This window comes from Mesoplodon bidens, assembly GCF_964165515.1.
Source record: "Mesoplodon bidens genome assembly, chromosome: 4".
Lineage (NCBI taxonomy): Eukaryota > Metazoa > Chordata > Mammalia > Artiodactyla > Ziphiidae > Mesoplodon > Mesoplodon bidens.
Genome location: NC_138160.1, coordinates 104,331,901 through 104,354,159, shown reverse-complemented (window position 1 = coordinate 104,354,159; position 22,259 = coordinate 104,331,901). Strand labels below are relative to the sequence as shown.

The following is a 22,259-nucleotide window of genomic DNA, read 5'->3' as shown; positions in this document are numbered from 1 at the left end:
TTAGGAAAGGCTAAAATTTTTATTTTACATTATTTTTAATAGAAACCTTGGACAGTATTCAAGGTTGAAATAGAAACTTAATAATGCATAATTATTTAATCACAAAACACAATACTAAGCTCAATTTTTAAAAATTATTTTAAATACTGATAGGAATTGATTTATACATGAAAGCATTTGCACTACCTTGCTGGATTTCCTTTAGAATCAGTGACACTAAATGACCAATAGAAGATTCAAATTCTTAACCTTGGCTAAATGGTATTCTAATCAACTGACCTAGCAACATAAAGCTAAAACAGATTCAGGAAGACAGTTTAATTCTTCCCTTAATTTCTGGTCATAAATGTAACAATTATTTTGTAATACATAAACCTTTGCATGCTATTATAATTCCCAAATATATTAGAGATGTATTTTTTTTAAGGTCATATTTTCCAGAAGTAAAAGAAAGAAAAAGCCATAAAAATCAATATGCAAAATGGTCAGCAATTAGTAAAACAGTGTTTAACCATCAGAGCACATAAAAGCACTATCATAAGAGATGGTAGGTTACACCTAGCTGCTTTTTTGATCCAATTGGTTCATGGAAGCTAATAAGAAAAGGATCACCCATAGCCTAACAGGCATGAAAGTAGCATCCAGTGACCCAGTCACATGGTGACTCTCCCACTATTCCACTTTCTAGCTAACCACCTGGCTAATTACTTTGGCACCCCCATTTTTCCTGCAGAAATTTGTATAAGCTTCTTAATAAGGTATAGCCAATCTGCCTACACCTAAACTGTTAGTACTATCAACCGATTTTTTCTTTTAATCTTCCAGTTCTATATGTTATAGCAAGAAAGCAAAATACATAATTAAAGTTTACTGTCAATGAATAATAAAAGCAAACTTGAAAAAGGGCTACCTGAGATTATGCTGCTGATACTATTACAATAATAATGCCAGCACTGTACAGGAGAACCTGTAAATACTGAAGTGAGATATAAGCTCCATCTTCTGTCTTCAAGTTTGGTTCTCATTTAACGTTATTGCATAAATCAAAACAGGTATTTTAACACATTAGGGACACATTATTCTTATCCCTTAATTGACTTAGGAATCTTAAGTAAATTTTTGTTGATTTCACGTGAGTTGCCAAAGATCTACATGAGAGCAAATCTATCTTCATAAAGCTCCCCAATACAAAATTAGCCTAAAAGTAGTAAGGTTAGTAAGATTTTACTGTACTTGGAAAACCAGACTAAATCATACATCACATACCTCCTTTGAGCTTGACACTGAGACTCAAATGACTAATATTGGATACCAAAACTTTAGTTAGTATTTCTAAGCAAATATTTCAACTTATTAAAAGTATGTTATTGAAGAAAATATTACTTTAGCTGGTACTGGTCAACACTATTAAAAGATGAATTTTCTTCCATTAATACCATTTTACAAAAGTGAGTATACACATTGCCCTGTGGTCTGTGTATCAAATGCTGACATCTTTTTTTTCCTTTCTTAAATTTATTTATTTATTTTTGGCTGCGTTGGGTCTTCGTTGCTTCATGCAGGCCCTCTCTAGCTGTGGTGAGCAGGGGCCACTCGTTGTGGTGCACGGGCTTCTCATTGCAGCGGCCTCTCTCGCTGTGGAGCATGGGCTCTAGGTGCACGGGCTTCAGCAGTTGTGGCACATAGGCTCAGCAGTTGTGGCTCGCAGGCTCCAGAGCTCAGGCTCAGTAGTTGTCGTGCATGGGCCTAGTTGCTCCACAGCATGTGAGATCTTCACAGACCAGGGATCAAACCCATGCCCCCTGCATTGGCAGGTGGACTCCCAACCACTGTGCCACCAGGGAAGTCCTGCTGACATCTTTTGACTCATATTTTTTAAGCATGAAAAAAGTACTTATCAACTTAAGCAATGAAAATGAACAGTTCTAGTTTTCTGTGTATAATAAGCACGTGTATCACGCAGCATTATTCATTACCTGGAAAATTTTCACATAACACTTCTATTGGTGTGGCTCGTTTTGTATCTCCAATTTTCTGATACCTCTCTTTTAATGTGTCGGCCTAAAACAGAAAGAAAAAGAATCTTGAGACGTAATTTTAAAATTAAATACGTGGAAGAGAGTATCTTAATATATTAACAATTTATGAAATTCAATAAGGAAACACAAAAACAATTACCTTTAAACCTTGCCAAGGAAGACTGCCTCTCAGAAAATACATGAACATATGACCTAAAGCTTCTAAGTCATCTCTTCTACTTTGTTCTGAAATATAAGAGAAACATAAATTTCATTTTCCTTTCCCAGTTTAGGATGCAAGAATGGAGAAATGATTCTTTCCTTTTATGTAAATTAATTCCCCAAAGCTCAGCGTATAAATATAAAATACCAATCTGGTACTTACGAGAGAGAAAAATCATGTTTAAACAATAATGTTTTACATTAAAATTATCATGCATCTTTAAAACATGTCACTATGATTTTTTTAGATACTACTGGAGATTTATTTCTTTCCTTAAATATCTATTCATAGAACTATAAGGCAAGGAGGAAAGGGTTCCATGATCAAAAAGAGAATCACCGTGTACTACAGCTCCATCTTAAAAGATTCAGAATGTAACATATTAAAAGTTTTGACAATACCTAGAGCTAAAAATGTTTAACTTTAGGTCTCCATTTCCTAAACTTATATGAGCACAAAAATTCCACCCCACATACTCTCTATTAATATCAAATACAATTAGTATATTGTGTAACATATTTTTAAAAGCACCGTGTTTGACACACTCCAACAGTAATAACTCCTCTGACAGCACCAAAAATATGCTGCCAGAACAAATTGCCATTTTCAAGTTGCTATTGTTGTTCTAGTAACAAAATGTTGTATAGCATATAACTGAATGATAATCACAGACCAAGACTCAGGGAGGTACTTATAAATATTTGCTGAGTGAATCTTTTTTCAATTTTTTGTCACTTAAGTTAAATATTTAAGTTTTCTTAGTATTTTAAAATAATACAAAAATGCTGACTAACAATAAGAGGAGAAAATAATACTTTAATATGGGGATGTTCATGTGCAAGTTGTTTCATCCAAATGAATACTCATACTACCCAAGCAGTACTAAATACTTTAGAAAAAGCACACTTTTCAAAGGATGGAACCGAACTAGAGTAAAAGGGTCAAAAAAGGTTTTAATTTTTACTAGGTAATCTTACAACATTCTATAATTGTCTTCTGTAACACTTGCTACAGTTTTAATATATATGTTTGTGTTTTTATTTAATCAACATCTATCCTCCCATCTGACAACATCATAGGAGAGCAGATATCTCTTTGGCTCAATAGCCTCAGGGCCTAGTGTAACGGCTGCCACAGAGCAGGCACTCAACGCATACTACTTAAATATATAAATGACTATTTTAAAACATATAAAATTAGATTAGAATATATCTCTTTTCTATAAGCATAGGGAACTATCTAGAAAAATATGCATCAAATCATTAGTAATTAGGGGTATGAGACTGGAGGACTAGACAGGACGTTTCAATAGCTCATTTCAAATACGCAAAAATGTGATATAATGGGAATTTTTCTTATATTTCATATTTTAACAATGTAAACATATGCTATTAAAAATAGCAAACTTTCAAAATAAGTAATATAAAGTTCTTCTAAAAGCCATTAATGAAAGCAGGATGTGAATTCATGAAAAAAATCAGTAATGCCTTTTATAACTAAGATTTCACTTTATTAGGTCCTAGGAGTCTTAAGAATGAAAAGTCATGGAAAGAAAAAAAATTATTTTTGAAGTCCCTCTGAGAATCAGAATCACCTCTGAAACTCTTAAGAACCTCAAATGAGCAGGCCTAATGCTAAACATTGATTCTTTGGGTATGACATAGGGTAGAAGAATGTACACTTTAAAAAGCTTAGCAGATGATTCTGATGTACAGCCAGATTTGATAATCACTAAACAAGAAACTTCTTTTACTTTAGTATAATTTTACATACAATAAAATACACTTATTAAAGGGTACAGTTTGATAAATTTTGATAATACACAGAACTAAGTACTGACACAATCAAGAATTATTTCCAACACTCCAAAAGATTCCCTTTTACCCCTTGCCAGTTATTCTCCCCCTCCCCTGGTCTCAACCACTCACCTGTTTTCTGTCACTCTATAGTAAATTTGATTTTTTACAGAGTTTCACATGAATAGGATCATACAGTATGGACCCTAGTGTCTGGATTCTTTTGCTTCATTCCTGTTGTTGTATGCATTAGTACCTCATTACTTTTAACTGCCACAATTATTTATCCGTTTGCTTATTGATGGACCTTTGAGTAACTTCCAGTTTTGAGTTAATGTGAATAAGGCTGTTAGGAACGTTCTTGTACAAGTCTTTGTGTGGACATATGTTTTCATTTCTCTGGGTAAACATCCAGGAGTGGGATTACTGCGTCATAGGGAAAGTGTAGGTTTAACTTTATAAGAAACTTCTAGGGACTTCCCTGGTGGCACAGTGGTTAGGAATCTGCCTGTCAATGCAGGGGGCACGGGTTTGAGCCCTGGTCCGGTAAGATCCCACATGCTGCGGAGCAGCAGCTAAGCCCCTGCACCACAACTACTGAGCCTGCACTCTAGAGCCCGTGAGCCACAACTACTGAGCCCACATGCCACAGCTACTGAAGCCCATGCACCTAGAGCCCGGGCTCCGCAACAAGAGAAACCAAGCAATAAGAAGCCCATGCACCACAATGAAGAGTAGCCCCCGCTCACCACAACTAGAGAAAACCCATGCACAGCAACAAAGACCCAATGCAGCCAAAAATAAATAAATAAATAAATTTATTTTTTTAAAAAAAAGAAAGAAAATAAACTTCTATACTGTTTTCCAAAGGGATTGTGTCATTTTATATTTCCACCAGCAATACATGAGACTTCCAGCTGCTCCAGAGCCTGTCAAACATTTAGTATGGTCACTCTTTCAAATTTAGCCATGCTAATGGCCATGAAGTGTTGGCTCACTGTCATTTAATTTGAATTTCACTGGTGACCTTTTTTGAATGTTGTTTCATGTGTGTTACTGGTCATTCATATATCTTTTTGTCACATTTCCAAACATTTTACCCATTTTTAAAAAATTGTACTATTTGTCTTATAATAAATCTGTAAGAGCTGTTTGTATATTTTGGATATAAGTCATTTTTAGGAATAAGTTTTGCAAATACTTTCTCTCACACTGTAAGCGCTTTTTTCATTTTCTTAACAGTATCTTTCAAAGAACAGAAGTTTACACTTAGATGAAACCCAATTTATTGGTTTTTTCTGTTGTTGTTTTATTGTTTATGCTTTTTTATGTGTTAACTAGAAAATCTTTGACTACCCTAAGGTCACAAATATTTTCTCCTATTTTTCCTTCAAGAAATCCTATAGTTTTGGTTCTAACATTTAAATCTATGAATCATTTGAAGTATTTTTTGTTTGTTTGCTTTTGTTGTGGGGTTGGGTAAGAGTTTAGATTCCTTTTTTTCCATATTGATGCCTAGTTTTCTCACACAGTTTCTTGACAAGGCTATCTTTTCCCTTTGAATAACTTCTGCACCATCCTCAAAAATCAACTGAGCATCTATGTATGGGTCTATTTCAAGACTGTATTATGATTCACTTATCTATGTTGATGCTAAGACCATCCAAAATAAGTAGAAGAAGAAAATAATGACAAATCAGAAAACCAATAATGAGAAAATGGACAACCAGTAGAAAAAATTTTGAAATCAAATGCTGGTTATTTGAAAAGTTCAATAAAATTAATCCTCTCATTAGGATACAGGAAAGAAAACACAAATTACTAATATCAGGGGCAACAAGGGGACATCAGGACAGAGCTTACAGACATTAAAAGGATGATAAAGGAATATTACAAACTAACAATATGCCAATACATTCAACAACTTAGATGAAATGGACAAATACCTTGAAAGCTACAAATTATCAAAACTGCCTCAAGAAGAAAATGTGAATAGCTCTATACCAATTAAACAAAATTTAATTTCTAATTTCTGATCTTCCCAAAATATAACCCTAAGCCCAGATGCCATCACTGGTGAGTTCTATTAAACATTTAAGGAACAATACTATTTCTACACGAACTCTTTCAGGAAATAGAAGAGAAGGAAACCCTTCCCAAGTTAATTCATTACACCATTACCAAAGCCAGACAAAGGCATTATAAGCAAAGAAAACTACAGGAAATATCTCTCATCAACACAGATGCAAAATCCTTAAAAAGATAGTACACCATGACTAAGTGGGGTTCACCCTATGACTTTAAGGTTGGTTTAACTTTCAAAAAGCAATTGATGTAATTCTCCATAATTAAAGAAGAAAAGATATAAATCATAAGATCATCTCAAATACAGAAAAAGTACTTGAGAAAATCTAACTTGCATTTGTGATAAAAACTCTCATCAAATGAGGAAAAGAAGGAAACTTCTTCATTCTGACAAAGGCCTTCTATGAAAAACCTACAACTGATATAATTCTTACATGAGGAAAGGCACCCTTAAGATCAGGAACAAAGCAAGGGTGTTCACTCTCACATTTTCTATTCAATGTTGTACTGGAAGTTCTTGTCAGTACAAAAAAAGCAAGAAAAAAATTAAAAGAAATTCAGATTGTAAATGAAGAAATGAACCTATCCTTCTTTGCAGAGAACATGATTTTTTATGTAAAAAAATCCTAAATAAAAAAAAATCTATTAGAACTAGAAAATGAGTTTTACCAAGGATACAGGATACAAGGTCAACATATACAAATTAATTGTATTTCTATACTAGCAATGAACAATTGGAAAATGAATTTGAACAGCAATAAAATTTACAACAGCATCAAAAAACATGAAACATGTGGGGACAGATTAATCAATACACAAGCAACACCTGTATATTATAGCATATGGTTTTAAAGCTAAATGCTAAGTGATATATAAATATAGTGAGCCCACCATATCTATGGGTTCTGCATCTGTGGATTCAACCAACCACAGACTGAATATATCCATGAAAAAATAATTCCAGAAAGTTCCAAACAGCAAAACTTGAACTTGCCATGGGCTGGCAGCTATTTACAAAGCGTTTACATTGTATTAGTTATTATAAATAATCGAGAGATGATTTGAAGTATATGGGAGAGTGTGTGTAGGTTATATGCAAATAATATGCGATTTTATATTAAGGGCTCGAGCACCCCCGGATTTTGGTATCCTCAGGGGGTCCTGGAATCAGTTCGTGGATACCAATGGACAAGTGTACTGAGCCCTACAGTAGGATTCTTTGTTAAGGAAAAGAATTCACCATAAAGGCAATTCTTTGAATTCAATCCAAGGGGGGGCTTTAGTTACCACAGTGACAATAAGCCATGATCATAAGGTGATCTTGCCTACATGCTTGTCTCAGAGAACAGTATTAGTCTCATAACCTACACAGTATGTAAAAATTCAAGCCACAACTATGAGCTAGTAAAATAAATGTACTACTGAAACTCAGTCTGCTAATGTTCCTTACCCTCATAATTCCTTTCTTTGTGTTCTATCATCAACTGACAAATTTGGAAGTAAATTTTGCCAAGAAATAGAAGTCATGAGGAAGGCTTTCTCTTTGAAACACAGTAACTAAAGAATACATGCTTCTGGGCTTCCCTGGTGGTGCAGTGGTTGAGAGTCCGCCTGCTGATGCAGGGGACGGGTCCATGCCCTGGTCCGGGAAGATCCCACATGTCGCGGAGCGGATGCGCCAGTGAGCCATGGCCGCTGGGCCTGTGCGTCCGGAGCCTGTGCTCCGCAACGGGAGAGGCCGCAACTGTGAGAGGCCCGCATACCGAAAAAAAAAAAAAAAAAAGAATACATCCTTCTGGTTTTTAACAGTTGTGTTAGATGAAAAACATTCTCCCAAAGGTAATATGGCCCTTATTAAATGCTGTTCACATTTTTAAAGCACTCAAGTACAAAGGCCTGTTTGAAAATTGATGTTTTTCTAAAAGGCAAAAATCCTTATTATAGGAACCCTTGCTTTAAGCAACTAAAACATTGAAAAGTGACAAGTTTCTTTCCAACAGGTACCATTAAAGGTTATTTTAAATAGGTTCGCCAATAAATTTTAAAGTTATGTAAAGAGTCAATTAAAATTTTGCTCCTCAGGAATATATGTATCACATAAAATATACAACCAACACATGTTAATATCCTAGTATGTGTCAGTGCTTCATACAGATGATCTTTTAAAACTGTAGCTATTCCCTGACTTCAGACTATACTACAAAGCTACAGTAATCAAGACAGTATGGTACTGGCACAAAAACAGAAATATAGATCAATGGAACAGGATAGGAAGCCCAGAGTTAAACCCACGCACATATGGTCACCTTATTTTTGATAAAGGAGGCAAGAATATACAATGGAGAAAACACAGCCTCTTCAATAAGTGGTACTGGGAAAACTGGACAGCTACATGTAAAAGAATGAAATTAGAACACTCCCTAACAACATACACAAAAATAAACTCAAAGTGGATTAAAGACCTAAATGTAAGGCCAGAAACTATCAAACTCTTAGAGGAAAACATAGGCAGAACACTCTATAACATAAATCACAGCAAGATCCTTTTTGACCCACCTCCTAGAGAAATGGAAATAAAAACAAAAATAAACAAATGGGACCTAATGAAACTTCAAAGCTTTTCACAGCAAAGGGAACCATAAACAAGATGAAAAGACAACCCTCAGAATGGGAGAAAATATTTGCAAATGAAGCAACTGACAAAGGATTAATCTCCAAAATTTACAAGCAGCTCATGCAGCTCAATATTAAAAAAACAAACAACCCAATCCAAAAATGGGTAGAAGACCTAAACAGACATTTCTCCAAAGAAGATATACAGATTGCCAGCAAACACATGAAACGATGCTCAACATCTTTAATCATTACAGAAATGCAAATCAAAACTACAATGAGATATCACATCACACCAGTCAGAATGGCCATCATCAAAAAATCTACAATCAATGCTGGAGAGGGTGTGGAGAAAAGGGAACACTCTTGCACTGTTGGTGGGAATGTAAATTGATACAGCCACTACAGAGAACAGTATGGAGGTTCCTTAAAAAACTAAAAATAGAACTACCATATGACCCAGCAATCCCACTACTGGACATATACCCTGAGAAAACCATAATTCAAAAAGAGTCATGTACAAAATATTCACTGCAGCTCTATTTACAATAGCCAGGACATGGAAGCAACCTAAGTGTCCATCAACAGATGAATGGATAAAGAAGATGTGGCACATATATACAATGGAATAGTACTCAGTCATAAAAAGAAACCAAATTGAGTTATTTGTAGTGAGGTGGATGGACCTAGACTCTGTCATACAGAGTGAAGTAAGTCGAAAGAGAAAAACAAATTCCATATGCTTACACATATGTATGGAATCTGAAAAAAAAATGAAAAAAAATGGCCATGAAGAACCCAGGGTCAGGACAGGAATAAAGACACAGACCTACTAGAGAATGGACTTGAGGACACGGGGAGGGGGAAGGGCAAGCTGGGACGAAGTGAGAGAGTGGCATGGACATGTGTACACTATCAAATGTAGAACTGATAGCTAGTGTGAAATAGCCGCATAGCACAGGGAGATCAGCTCGGTGCTTTGTGACCACTTAGAGGAGTGGGATAGGGACGGTGGGAGTGAGATGCAAGAGGGAGGGCATATGAGGATATATGTATATGTATAGCTGATTCATTTTGTTATAAAGCAGAAACTTACACACCATTGTAAAAAAAATAATTTAAAAAATTTTTTTAAAAAAGATGGAACTGCTGGGCTTCCCTGGTGGTGCACTGGTTGAGAGTCCGCCTGCCGATGCACGGGACACAGGTTCGTGACCCGATCCGGGAAGATCCCACATGCCGCGGAGCAGCTGCGCCTGTGAGCCATGGCCGCTGAGCCTGCGCATTCGGAGCCTGTGCTCCGCAATGGGAGAGGCCACAACAGTGAGAGGCCCGCGTACCGCAAAAAAAAAAAAAAAAAAAAAAGATGGAGCTCCAGTCATCTGAAGGCTTGACTGGGGCTGAGGATTAAAAAAAAAAAAAACACCACTGTAGCTATACTCAAAGTGTCAGTAATAACCCAATAAAGAAACTAAGGCTCAGAATGGTTATGACTAGCTCAAAACTATGCAGGATTTCAGACCACATATCTGGACTTCTTTTCATTTCAGAAAACAAGGTAGAACCAATCAATTAATCAAATGTTTATTACAAACCTCTGCAATCCTTTTCTATTTAAAACTTCTACTCTTGCATCTCAACATTATTTTTCTCTTTTTAAAACTGATTTTATTCCTCATCTACCTAGCACTGTTCCCGTTTCAACTGAATTTCTAATCAATTTTCAACAACAGAAAAATATTCTGTTTTAAATGAGCTGAAATTTACCTCTCCGCCCCCCAAAAAATCAAAAGCCTCACTTAAAAGTAGGAAACTTTCTAATATACATGTGTATACTAGCAAAAATAAATTTACTACTGCATTTCCCTGCAAAAAAAAAAAAAAAAAATGAGGCCAAAAGACATGTCAGTTCACTAAATAAAAACAGGCATAACAAGAGAGTTGAACAACAAAAATTCTCACTGAAGAAGGTTTAAATCATTATTTATATGTAACCAAAACAATAAAAACAAAAATTACTATAAGCAAATAGAACTTTCACTTTATATTTCCTTCTAAAATGTTAAAAGGTACATCTCCTTGGCACCTCACAAAAGAAAAAAAAATCAACTTTTCCACAAGATTCACTGAGCTCATTTACATTTTTCAAAATAACATAATTTGAGTTTTTTAGAAGTGAGAACACAAACCCAAAAGAAAAAAGCACTAGCATGCAAGACAATTTGCAGCAATAACCCAATAATCTAGATACCTAATCTAGCAATATCAAGAACTCAGAAAGAAAAAATACATTTCTGAGCAATGGAACTCAGAACATGCATTCATCTGATTCCTCAAGAAGTCCTCTTGAAATCTAGTTCTCTTAGTTTAGATATAATTCTGGTAAGTTTAGCTATCAGGTCAGAAGAAGCAAATCAAAAGATGAGAAAGTGCTGCCAGCAGTAATAATAAAAAGTAAGCAAAAATACAGTTAAATGGAAAAAAATCTGTTAAAAAATACACTACTTCAAGACTTACTGTAAAGCTACAGCACTCAAGATAGTATGGTGTTGGCTAAGGAACAGACGAATAGATCAATTAACAGAATAGAGAGCCCAGAAATAGACCCACATAAATATAGTCAGCTGATCTCTGACAAAGAAGCAAAGGCAATACAAGGGAGCAAAGATAAGTCTTTTTAACAAATGGTGCTAAAACAACTAAGCATCCACATGTAAAAAAATGAATCTAGACACAGAACTTACACCATTCACCATTCAAAAATTAACCAAAATGGATAAGACACCTGAACGTAAAACACAAAATTACAAAGTTCCTAGAAGATAACATAGGAGAAAATCTAGATGACCCGGGGTTTGGCAATGATTTTTTAGATATAATACCATAAGCACAATACATGAAAGAAATAATCGATGAGTTGGACTTCATTAAAACTTCCACTCTGCAAAAGACACCATCGAGAGAATAAAAAGATAAGCCACAGGCTGGGAGAATATATTTGCAAAAGACACATCTCATAAAAAACTGTTATCCAAAATAGACAAAGAACTCTTAAAATTCAACAATAAGAAAACAAACAAATTGATTAAAATGGGCCAAAGACCTTAACAGACACCTCACCAAAGAAGATATGCAGATGACAAATAAGCATATGAAAAGATGCTCCATATCATAGGTCATCAGGAAATTCAAATTAAAATGAGGTAACACTACACACCTATTAGAATGGTATAAATCCAGAACACTAACAATACCAAATGTTGGTGAGAATGTTGAGCAACAAGAATTCTCATTCATTGGCAGTGGGAATGCAAAATGGTATAGCATTTTGGAAGACAATTTGGGGGCTTCTTACAAAACTAAACACACTCATACCACATGATCCAGCAACAGAGCTCCTTGGTATTTACACAAAGGAGTTGAAAACTTATGTTTATACAAAAACTACACAAGGTTGTTTATAGCAGCTTTAGTCATAATTGCCAAAACTTGGAAGCAATGAAGAGGTCCTTCAGTAGGTGAATGGATAAATAATCTGTGTTATCTCCAGACAATGGAATATTACTCAGCACTAAAAGAAATGAGCTATCAAGCAATTAAAAAACATGGAGGAAACTTAACTGCATATTACTAAGTGAAAGAAGCCAATCTGAAAAGGCTACATACTGTATGATTCCAACTATATGGCATCTGGAAAAGGCAGAACTATGGAGACAGGAAAAAGTCTAGTGGTTGTCCGGGGCTGGAGAGAGGGAGGGATTAGGTGAAGCATAGAGGACGCTTAGAAAGTGAAACTACTCTGTAGGACACTATAATGGTAAATACATGTCATTATAAATTTGTCCAAACCCAGAAAATACACAACACCAAGAGTGAACGTTAAAGTAAACTATGGACTCTAGGCAATAATGATGTGTCAGTGTAGGTTCATCAATATAACAAATGTACCACTCTGGCGTGATAGTATGATAGTGAGCACGGGTGGGAACAGGGGTAAAAGAGAAACCTCTGTACCTTCTGCCTAATTTTGCTGTGAATTTAGAACAGCTCTAAAAATAATGTTATTCTTAAAAACACACTACTATTCAAATGCATTTTCTCTAAACTTTTAAAAATATATATACTAACATTCTCCAAATGACCTTGAAGGTATCACTATATAATAGTAATCGTACAAAAATTATGACACTGAAATATCAAGAAAACATCAATTAGGTTTATCATACTTTGTTTCAAAAAGCAAGGAATTGTGTAATACATTTTTAAACTGTTAAAATGTAATCATAAAATGTAAATACATGTTTTTAAACTGTTAAAAAGCTGTTTGGGAGGCTTAAAGAGTAGGCCTCAGGATTGGAGCAATTAGCTGGAAATTATATGAAACACATCACAGAATGATAGCACAGAAAGAAGGCATTTTTGTAACACCATAATTCTGTGATTACTTCTCTCCCACTCTGAAAGCTTACCACTTAGGGGCTTGAAATATCATTTTTCTATGGAACACAGATTTTTCCTAACACTTACAAAGCAACTGGCAACTTATTCCTCAAATCCTAGTCTTTTTATTCATGAATACTCAATAATATTTAAAAATAAAAGACCATTTTATTTCAAGACTCTTACTAAAGAGAAATACATTTCTCTTATTTACTTAATTTCAAATCACTTCAATTAAGACATAAAAGAAAAAAAAGTAATCCAAAGGAAGATTCTAAAATGAGGTTTAAAGCACTTGACAAAAAAAAAATAGCCTTTAAAAAGATATTAAAAAGAAGATACTTGATGAGACACAATTAAAATAACAATTCAACCTGACAGTACTAAAGAATGCTTCCATTAAAGCAGACCAAGGAAATCCACATCTGTCACATGCAGCTTTATTGAGATTTCATCTTGATCAGTGACTTCAGGAGGTATATGAAAGGTGTACAAATGAATCACTACATCTGCCTTCTGAACAGAAATCACCTAATTAAGATCAATAGACACACACCACAGGAATAAAGATGCCAAATTCAATGTGATTTTACACTATTCCTCCATATTATTATGTTAAGGGACAACTCTTTCCTTTTGGAATCTGATACAGTGTCCATCTCCACAAAGGAAAAATACATATAAACCTGCACAAATGTTCCTCTGACCAAATTCTCTATTTTGAAAAGTTCATGTGAGTAGGAAGTCCTTGAATGCACAAGAGTGAATGAATGAATAAGAAGGCTTTAAAAGTAACAACCAAAGTTCAGGTGAAGCAGGAAAGGAAGAAATTATATATACACAAATTAAAATCAGCACTAAAAGGTCACGTTTTCACTGTTCTTTTTTCTTAATCTCTTCCTGATTCCTCACAAAGCCAAGTGCTCTAAACTCAAAACACCACTAAATATTCCATGTTCACAGCCATCTCAAACTTACAGAATACTTTAACTCTTTAGCACTCAAACTCACTCTACATTAGTTTACTCTTAATTTTGAAAAAAAGGAAATCACGTAATCTGTCAAATAAATTTTCTATTTTTACCCATCTACTCCCAAGTTCTACATCAAAACTGAGAAGCAGGGCTTTTACAAATGAGAGAAAGTAAGGATTAAAACTTTTGTTCTTTGCAGTACTTGCCAAAGAAATAATTTTTTGTTTTCTTCCTGAAAGAAGAGTAAAAAGAGATTATTACAATAGTTAAATGCCATTTCCCAAGCTCTGAAGGCTTTTCCTAACAAGGACAAACATATCAGACTTATTTTGCCCTTTCTACAAATAGAATGCTGTTACATTTACCATTGTTCAGATAAAGAACACCAGGCCAGAAGGAAGTCGTGACTTCATGGCTCACAATAAAATGGTGGTGAACCTTTGTTAGTTGTTATAAAACAGTCTTAACAACTACCATGAAATGAAAATTTCTCAGACACTGTTCATATAAACACAGATGTGCCTGGTTTTAACTGAAGAGACAATCCTGAAAGTTGTATATCTACCCAATCATATTTTAAATCTATCAGGAAAGTTTGCTATTGAAAAGCACTTGCTCAAATGCCACCTGAAATGTAAATACTACTGACTTTTCTTAAAGAAAGGCAAACCTACATTTTCATGTATCTCAAACACCTGAAAAAATACCATGAGCCTACTATCAGGTAAGCCGTCAGGGGAAGATGCCAAGTGCTATTTAGTTCTGATTGAGATGCAGAAGCATGGAAACACAGTGGGCAGCAGATAGGTCTGGGGAGAATGGTTAGAGAAGAAGCTAAGAGTAGGAGTTACAGGTTGGATTAGATGACTTCTAAGGTTCTGGACAAATTGTGATTGTACTGTAAGGTACATCTGAGCAGTGACAGTGGATAAGTACTGATCAGTTTACATTCCTGTCTATTCTCCCTTGTAAGTGAGATGTTAGATTTAGAATCTAAAAGCAGAAAATTAAGTTATTAGACTTCCTGTGATATAAAAACCGACCATGATTTAAGACTTAGGAATAACCTATTGTAAACACAACCTAGAACGGATTTTTTTAGAAACACACAAAAGTAATTTGATGGGAAAGAATATATCATAAAAAGAATATCTCAATCCCTATCTCACACCATACAAAAAAATGAATTCTAGATGGCAGAAGAAAACACAAAAATGTTCTCATTACAAGGGGTAAAGATTTCTTAGGATTTAAAAAGTAGTAATCATAAAAGAAAAATTTGATAAATTAGACTTCATAAATATTTACAACTTTTGCTCATCAATTGTCAACACTAGGAAAATGACTAGACAAGCCACAGACTAGAAGACAATGTCCACAGAGCTTGTATTTGCCAAAGGACTTATATCCAGAATATATAAAGAATTCCTACACATCAACAATAAAATGATGTACACAACACAAAAGAAGACATACAAGTGGTCAATAAACACATGAAAAGTGCTCACAATCATTAGTCACAGTAAAATACAATACCACTACACAAATTCACCAGAATGGCTAGAATGAAAAAGACCAACAACACCAAATGTTGTCAAGAATGTGAAACAAACCGAACTCTCATTCACTGCTGGTAGAAACAGAAAATGGTATGAATGTTTTGGGGAAATGACTGACAGGTTCCTATAAAGTTAGTACCTACAATATGACCCAACAATTCCAATCTTAGGTATTTACCCAAAAGAACTGAAAACATATGTGTGCTGGAAGATCCGCAAGGATGCCATAGCAGTTTTATTCATAATAGCAAAATACAGTTAATAATCAAAATGTTCATCAACGTTAGGATGGATAAACAATTTGTGGTATATTCATATTTATGCAATGGAATACTACTCCGTTGCACAGGAACAAACCCTAATCAACTGAGATGAATCTCCTACATATTAGACTAAACAAAAGAAGTCATATGATTTCATTTATAAGAATTAGAGTAAGCAAAACTAACCTATGGTGATAGAAATCAGATCAACAGTTGCTTTTGTAGACACTGAGGAACAGCAAGAGGGAAGTCTAAGGAGTGAATAGTGTTCTAAATCTTGGTAGACTACTCATATAAGTTATACACTCAAACGTTGTGTACTTTACTCAATGTATATTTTACTTGAGTCTTTTTTTTTTTTTTTTTTTTTTGGCTGTGTTGGGTCTTTGTTGCTGTACACAGGCTTTCTCTAGTTGTGGCAAGCGAGGGCTACTCTTCATTGTGGTGCACGGGCTTCTCACTGCAGTGGCTTCCCTTGTTGCAGAGCATGGGCTCTAGGTGCATGAGCTTCAGTGGTTGTGGTATGCAGGCTCAGTAGTTGTGGCTTGCGGGCTCTAGAGCGCAGGCTCAGTAGCTGTGGTGCACCGGCTTAGTTGCTCCGCGGCGTGTGGGATCTTCCCAGACCAGGGCTTGAACCTGTGTCCCCTGCATTGGCAGGTGGATTCCTAACCACTGCACCGCCAGGGAAGTTCTACTTGAGTCAATTTTAAAAAGGACTCTTCAATAAAATAACAATTACAAATATCACAATTCTAGTAAGCTTACATTAACACAGTGTTATCAGTTACCAATTCTGAAACTACATTCTGAGTATCCTAGGCTTCTAAAAATGAGTAAATATACTAGAGTAGTGGTAGCCAGATTTCTCAATGTTGACAAAGGAAGATATAAATATAGAAAAAGGAAGGGAATTACAAATATGAAAAGGAGGGAATCCTACTTTGTGCTGTTAGACTGAAATTAGAAGTATCAGTATAAACTCATAGTTTTTAATAGATATTAACATATGTGTATAAATGCATACACATGTGTAGGCATATTTGTACATGTACATAAATGTGTGTTGTATATACACACAAATGAGTATATATGTGTATATTCACACACAGACATATACACATTTCCTAGTTCTGCTACAGAAAGGCCTTAGAAACAATAACATACTAGGAGCAATAAATAAACCTAGTGTTCCAAAATCTTGGTTTCTACATACCATTATCCAATAAAAGGAACCAGGGCTTCTTAGAAAAATGGTGTATCTGTGCTAGAGCCAGAAACTATAAGACGAGCCTGGAACAACTTGTTGCACAAGACAAGAAAGAAGTTTTCCAAGAATCATGAGAACATGCCAAAGGAACAGCCAAACCAGCTTGACAGAGCAACCAGTAGCCAAATCTGGGACGATCTGAGCATCAAAATAAATAATGATATAAATAATGATAGTAATGGACTATAATACACCCATTTAAGAATCCATGAGTCCATGAGTCCATAATGATGTAAGTCAATAAATAAGGGAAGAACGGAAAGCTTTTGCCTAGACTAGAATGAAACTAGTAAATTCATAAGGAATGATGGAGTTAGAAAATCATCAATTGATATTAAATCTAGTGGGTAAAACTTTGATGAGAAACAACATATTTACATAATCTCAAAAACTGACTTAGAAAATATTTTCTAACTACAAAGGGAAAATAAGAAACTTTTAAGTGGAGAAACTTAGCAGTCACTACCCTAAGCAAGTGATCAAAGCTACTTGGAACCAAGCAACATGTGCCTTCTGACATGGTGCACTGAGAACACATCACCTCTATGATACTTGTGCTAAAACTGGATACCCAAATATAATCATGAAGAAATATGAGACAGCTTCAAACACAGGACATGCTACAAAACAAACCGTTCTCTACAAAAATATTAAGTTCATGAACCATAAAGAAAGGCAAGGAACTGTCCCAGATGAAAGGAAACTAAAGAGATAGGACGATTAGGTGAAATACGTGATCCTGGATTGGATCCTGGACCAGGAAAAAAAAAAGCTATAAGAAACCCTGTGCAGTTATTATTCTACCCTTTTTACAAATAAGGAAGCCTCTTAAAATGGTTAAATAATAGCTAGTACAAAGTAAAGAGTACCTGTAAGATACGTATTCTCAGTATACAATGTATTAGGCAGGTGGCTACCTCCCTTGACAGCTGTATCAAAGAGTTATAGTCTCAATCAAAAACCTTTACACACATTAAATGCAGTTAAAATTAAGTATTCTCTCATATTCCTTAAAAGAAATAATCAAATGGATCACCCTAAGTGTATCAAAGTTGAATATTTCAAGTAAAATAAGAAAGATATAGTGAATATAAGGATATCTGTCATTCACTTATTTTAAAGCAACTTACTTTAAAAGACTTATTAAATGTAAATGAAAGTAAACTCGTTAGATGTGATAAATAAAAATTACAACAGAAGCGATTGTAACCTGCAAAAACTGAACCATAATAACAAATAAAACCCCACACTATTAGCGTACTGAGTTCAAACTTCCATACTTACAAAAGGTACACATACCTTTTCCTAAATGTGTGTTTATGCTCATATATCTAGCTGTTCCTGTAAGGCTCTTATGTTCTCTGTATGGTATGTGTTTCTTTGTCTCTGGATCAATATATTCCTTTGCCAAACCAAAATCTATAATATGAATAACTTGCTGGGTTTTGTTTCCTGGTCGTCCTATTAAGAAGTTCTCAGGCTTCACATCTCTGTATATCAAGTTCTTTGAATGGACGTACTCCATGCGAGAAATCTTGATTCAAAAAAAAAAAGATACATTTTATTTTAGGCTTTGACTAGCATAAAATAGTATGATAGAGGCAAGACAATTTTTACAATGAAAACAACATTAAGAAGAAAAAATCAGAAATTGTTTCAACCCTTTAAAAGAAACATGATATCACTCTATAGTTTCTTAAATATATGTCCAATTATGATTAAATATCTTTGCTTTTTACTATTTTGGTCACTTATAAAGAAAAGTGCTTGAATTTTATGAATTCCTTTCTTATCAGGAAGCCTGATTCAATCAACACTTTCAGATGATGCTACCTTATAGAATTAAAAAGCTTTACTAATACAAAATCTTGAACTCAAAAATATAAACAGATATATTCACAAAGTTGCAATTTATTCTTCCTTACCTGTTCAATAATGGAGGAAGTTTTATAATTACACTAAAGAAAAAGAGTCTAAACTGTTAAATAAAAAGAATTAACAGAGCCCTTTGTTATCTTTTTTATAACTTATTTACTTTTTCCTTAAGTATTAAACATTTAAAAAGATCTTGAGACTAGAAAACTTTGGAATACAACTCTAATAATAATATAATACATTTTTATTCATTGCTTTACACATTCTCAAATAATGTTTATTGTATAAACTGTCAGAAAACAGAATATTACAAATAATAAAAGTGCTTCATTTAATGATATTCATGGTTGACAATACAATGTAAGTGAACACAGTCACTCAAGCCATTTTAGTTTGTTAACAAATTTTGGATCATATAACATATACTATTCTATGACCTATACTTCTCATTAACAATATATTATGAGCATTTTCCAGGTCATGAAACATTCTTTTTTTTTTTTTGCGGTACGCGGGCCTCTCACTGTTGTGGCCTCTCCCGTTGCGGAGCACAGGCTCCGGACGCGCAGGCTCAGCGGCCATGGCTCACGGGCCTAGCCGCTCCACGGCATGTGGGATCTTCCCAGACCGGGGCACAGAACCTGTGTCCCCTGCATCGGCAGGCGGACTCTCAACCACTGCGCCACCAGGGAAGACCGAAACATTCTTTTAATATACACTTCTTAGTGGCTGCATATTATTTTATGGCTATTAATAATTTATCCAACTAACACTGTTATTTCTGTGCATTCGGGTTGTTTTCCACTTTATTATAGACGTCTTTGCACAACAAGCTTTAAGTACATCTGAATACTTCCATTGGATAAATCTGTAGAAGTAATGAGTCAACAGATAAAAACAATTTTAAGACTTCTGCAGCATATACTTACTGGCATTTATTTCAAAACTGCCTTAAAATTATCCTCTTAAGTTATTTCCCCATAGGCTCCCTGAAATTTAAATGATTTATAAGACTTTCTCATTAGTTTGCTTCTTCTTTTTCTAGGCCATTTTAATTTATTACCAAGATTAAAAACCCATGTTTCTGAGGGTTCTCTTCTCTAAGTATTCATTTTCGACATGAAAAGAGTGCTGGAAACAACTTAATTCTCAAACTGAGCATTCTGACCTTAAAGTAGTAAGATATTAATTTTTTCATACAAATAAAATACACCTGATTCAGTTATTTTAAGTTACAGTCATCCTAAAAGGACAATGATATGAAAAGCAGACATATTTTTACTAGGTCAAATGCTGTGGAAGATAATGTCACAAAATTTTAAACTTTCAGTGCAAATTAGTGACCAAACGAACCACACAATTGTTCAAACAGTTTCAAAACATCCTGCTTTACTTACCAGTTGGATAGCTATCATGAGAACCGTTTTAAGAGAAAATGTTCTGTCACACAAATCAAACAAATCTTCCAAACTAGGTCCCAGCAGTTCCAGCACCATAGCGTTGTATTTCCCACAAGGGCCAAAATAGTAAACTTGAGGTATACCATCTGGAGGAAAAGAATAACAATAAACAATTTTTAAATAATGTTGTAGCTTCAAGAACTGCCGCAGTATTTTAATTTTTTCCATACAAACAATAAACTTCTCCTGACCCAGCCTCGTCCCTCCCTATACCTTCTCCTTCATGTTCACAGAGTAGCCTGGTTACACTTCTACTGAACCTGTATTACTGAACTACATTATAAACAGTGCTTCATTGTTGGTCTCCACCAACCTCACTATAGAAAGGAACTGTGCCCTTGAGCCTTGTATTTCCATGGCCTACAGAAATGCCTGGCACATAGGAAAGATCTTATTTTTATTGAACAAAGGAGTTACTGCACTCTTTCATAACCCTGTGGTAGGCATAATGCTAAGTTCAACCCCCAAGATTTCCATCCTCTGGTGTACACAACCCATATAATCCTTTCCCCCCAAGTGTGGGCAAGATTCCCAGATTTCACTCTTGTCATTAGATTATGTTATATGGCAAAGGTAACAAAATTAAGATCCCTGTTAGTGGAGGTTAAATTAATCAAAAGGGAGATTATTCTGTTGGGCATGACTTAATCAGGTAAGATGTTTAAAAAGCAAGTCTAGAAGTCAGAGATAATCAAAGCAGCAGAGCAGTTCTCCTGTTGACCTTAAAGACACAAACTACTATGTTGTGGAAGAGGGCCACATGCCAAGAAATGGTGGGCAGGCCCTAGGAACTGAGAGCCTCATCACACAGCCATGAGGAACTGAATTCTAGAAATAACCAGTGAGCTCGGAAAAGGACTCAGAGGCTCAGAAAAGATTGCAGTCCAAGCTTACACCTTGATTTAAGCCTGGAAAGACCCTCAACAAAGGACAAAGCTAAGCTATGCCTGGACTCATGACCAATAGAAATTGGGAGATAATAAAGTCTCTTATTCTATGTCACCAATTACTAAATAAATCATTATGCAACAACACAAAATAATACAAACTCCAAATATAAAGTCTAAATACACAGAAATCACCTGTATTTTATTTTTAGAACTAACAGATTCCCAATAAAATAACATATAATAGGGGATCATTTTATCTTAACATTGTATCTATTTATTCGTTATGAGGAAATGAACAACTTCCATCTTAAATGTCTCAGTTTTACTTACGAGTATTTTTTGTTTTGTTTTGTGTAATGATTTTAGAAAGGAAAAAAACTTTCTAAAATATACTAAAACCTTCCCATCCTTTTTAAAATAAAGAGTATGGAAAACATAATTTCACTCTGTTGTTTATCATTTTGCATAATAATTATTCTATGGGCAAAACAAAACATTGAACTAGAAGCCAGGATAACTAGGTTCTTAGTTTGGCTTAATACTAACTATTCAACCTCTCAAGCAGACTTCAGTTTATCTATATTAGTAGTTTAGATAAGACCAGTTTTTCTAAAATGTGAGTATGAGAAAGGCAGCAGAATAGCTGAAGATAGGAAGGTAAGACAATATAATCATGATAGGGGTAGGGGAAGGAAGGAGACAAGTTCAAATTGCATACATGGTCCCCTCCCCCAAAACAGAGATTCTCATACACCCCCATGTGTACACATCACCACCCTGTCCCACACCACACCAC

At 34.9% G+C, this 22,259-nt stretch overlaps 1 protein-coding gene across 9 annotated transcripts in view; it reads right to left on the bottom strand.

The window, feature by feature from the left end:
* Window positions 1-22,259, bottom strand: part of CSNK1G3 (casein kinase 1 gamma 3) — a 126,876-nt gene that overhangs the window by 29,571 nt on the left and 75,046 nt on the right. For all 9 annotated transcript variants that reach the window (XM_081231417.1, XM_081231418.1, XM_081231414.1 and 6 more), the window contains exons 5-8: window positions 20,511-20,659; window positions 18,538-18,772; window positions 2,179-2,264; window positions 1,977-2,061 (exon numbers count right to left, since the gene is read on the bottom strand). In XM_081231417.1, coding sequence (XP_081087543.1) covers window positions 1,977-2,061; window positions 2,179-2,264; window positions 18,538-18,772; window positions 20,511-20,659 — 555 coding nt within the window. The remainder of the gene's footprint in view (window positions 1-1,976; window positions 2,062-2,178; window positions 2,265-18,537; window positions 18,773-20,510; window positions 20,660-22,259) is intronic.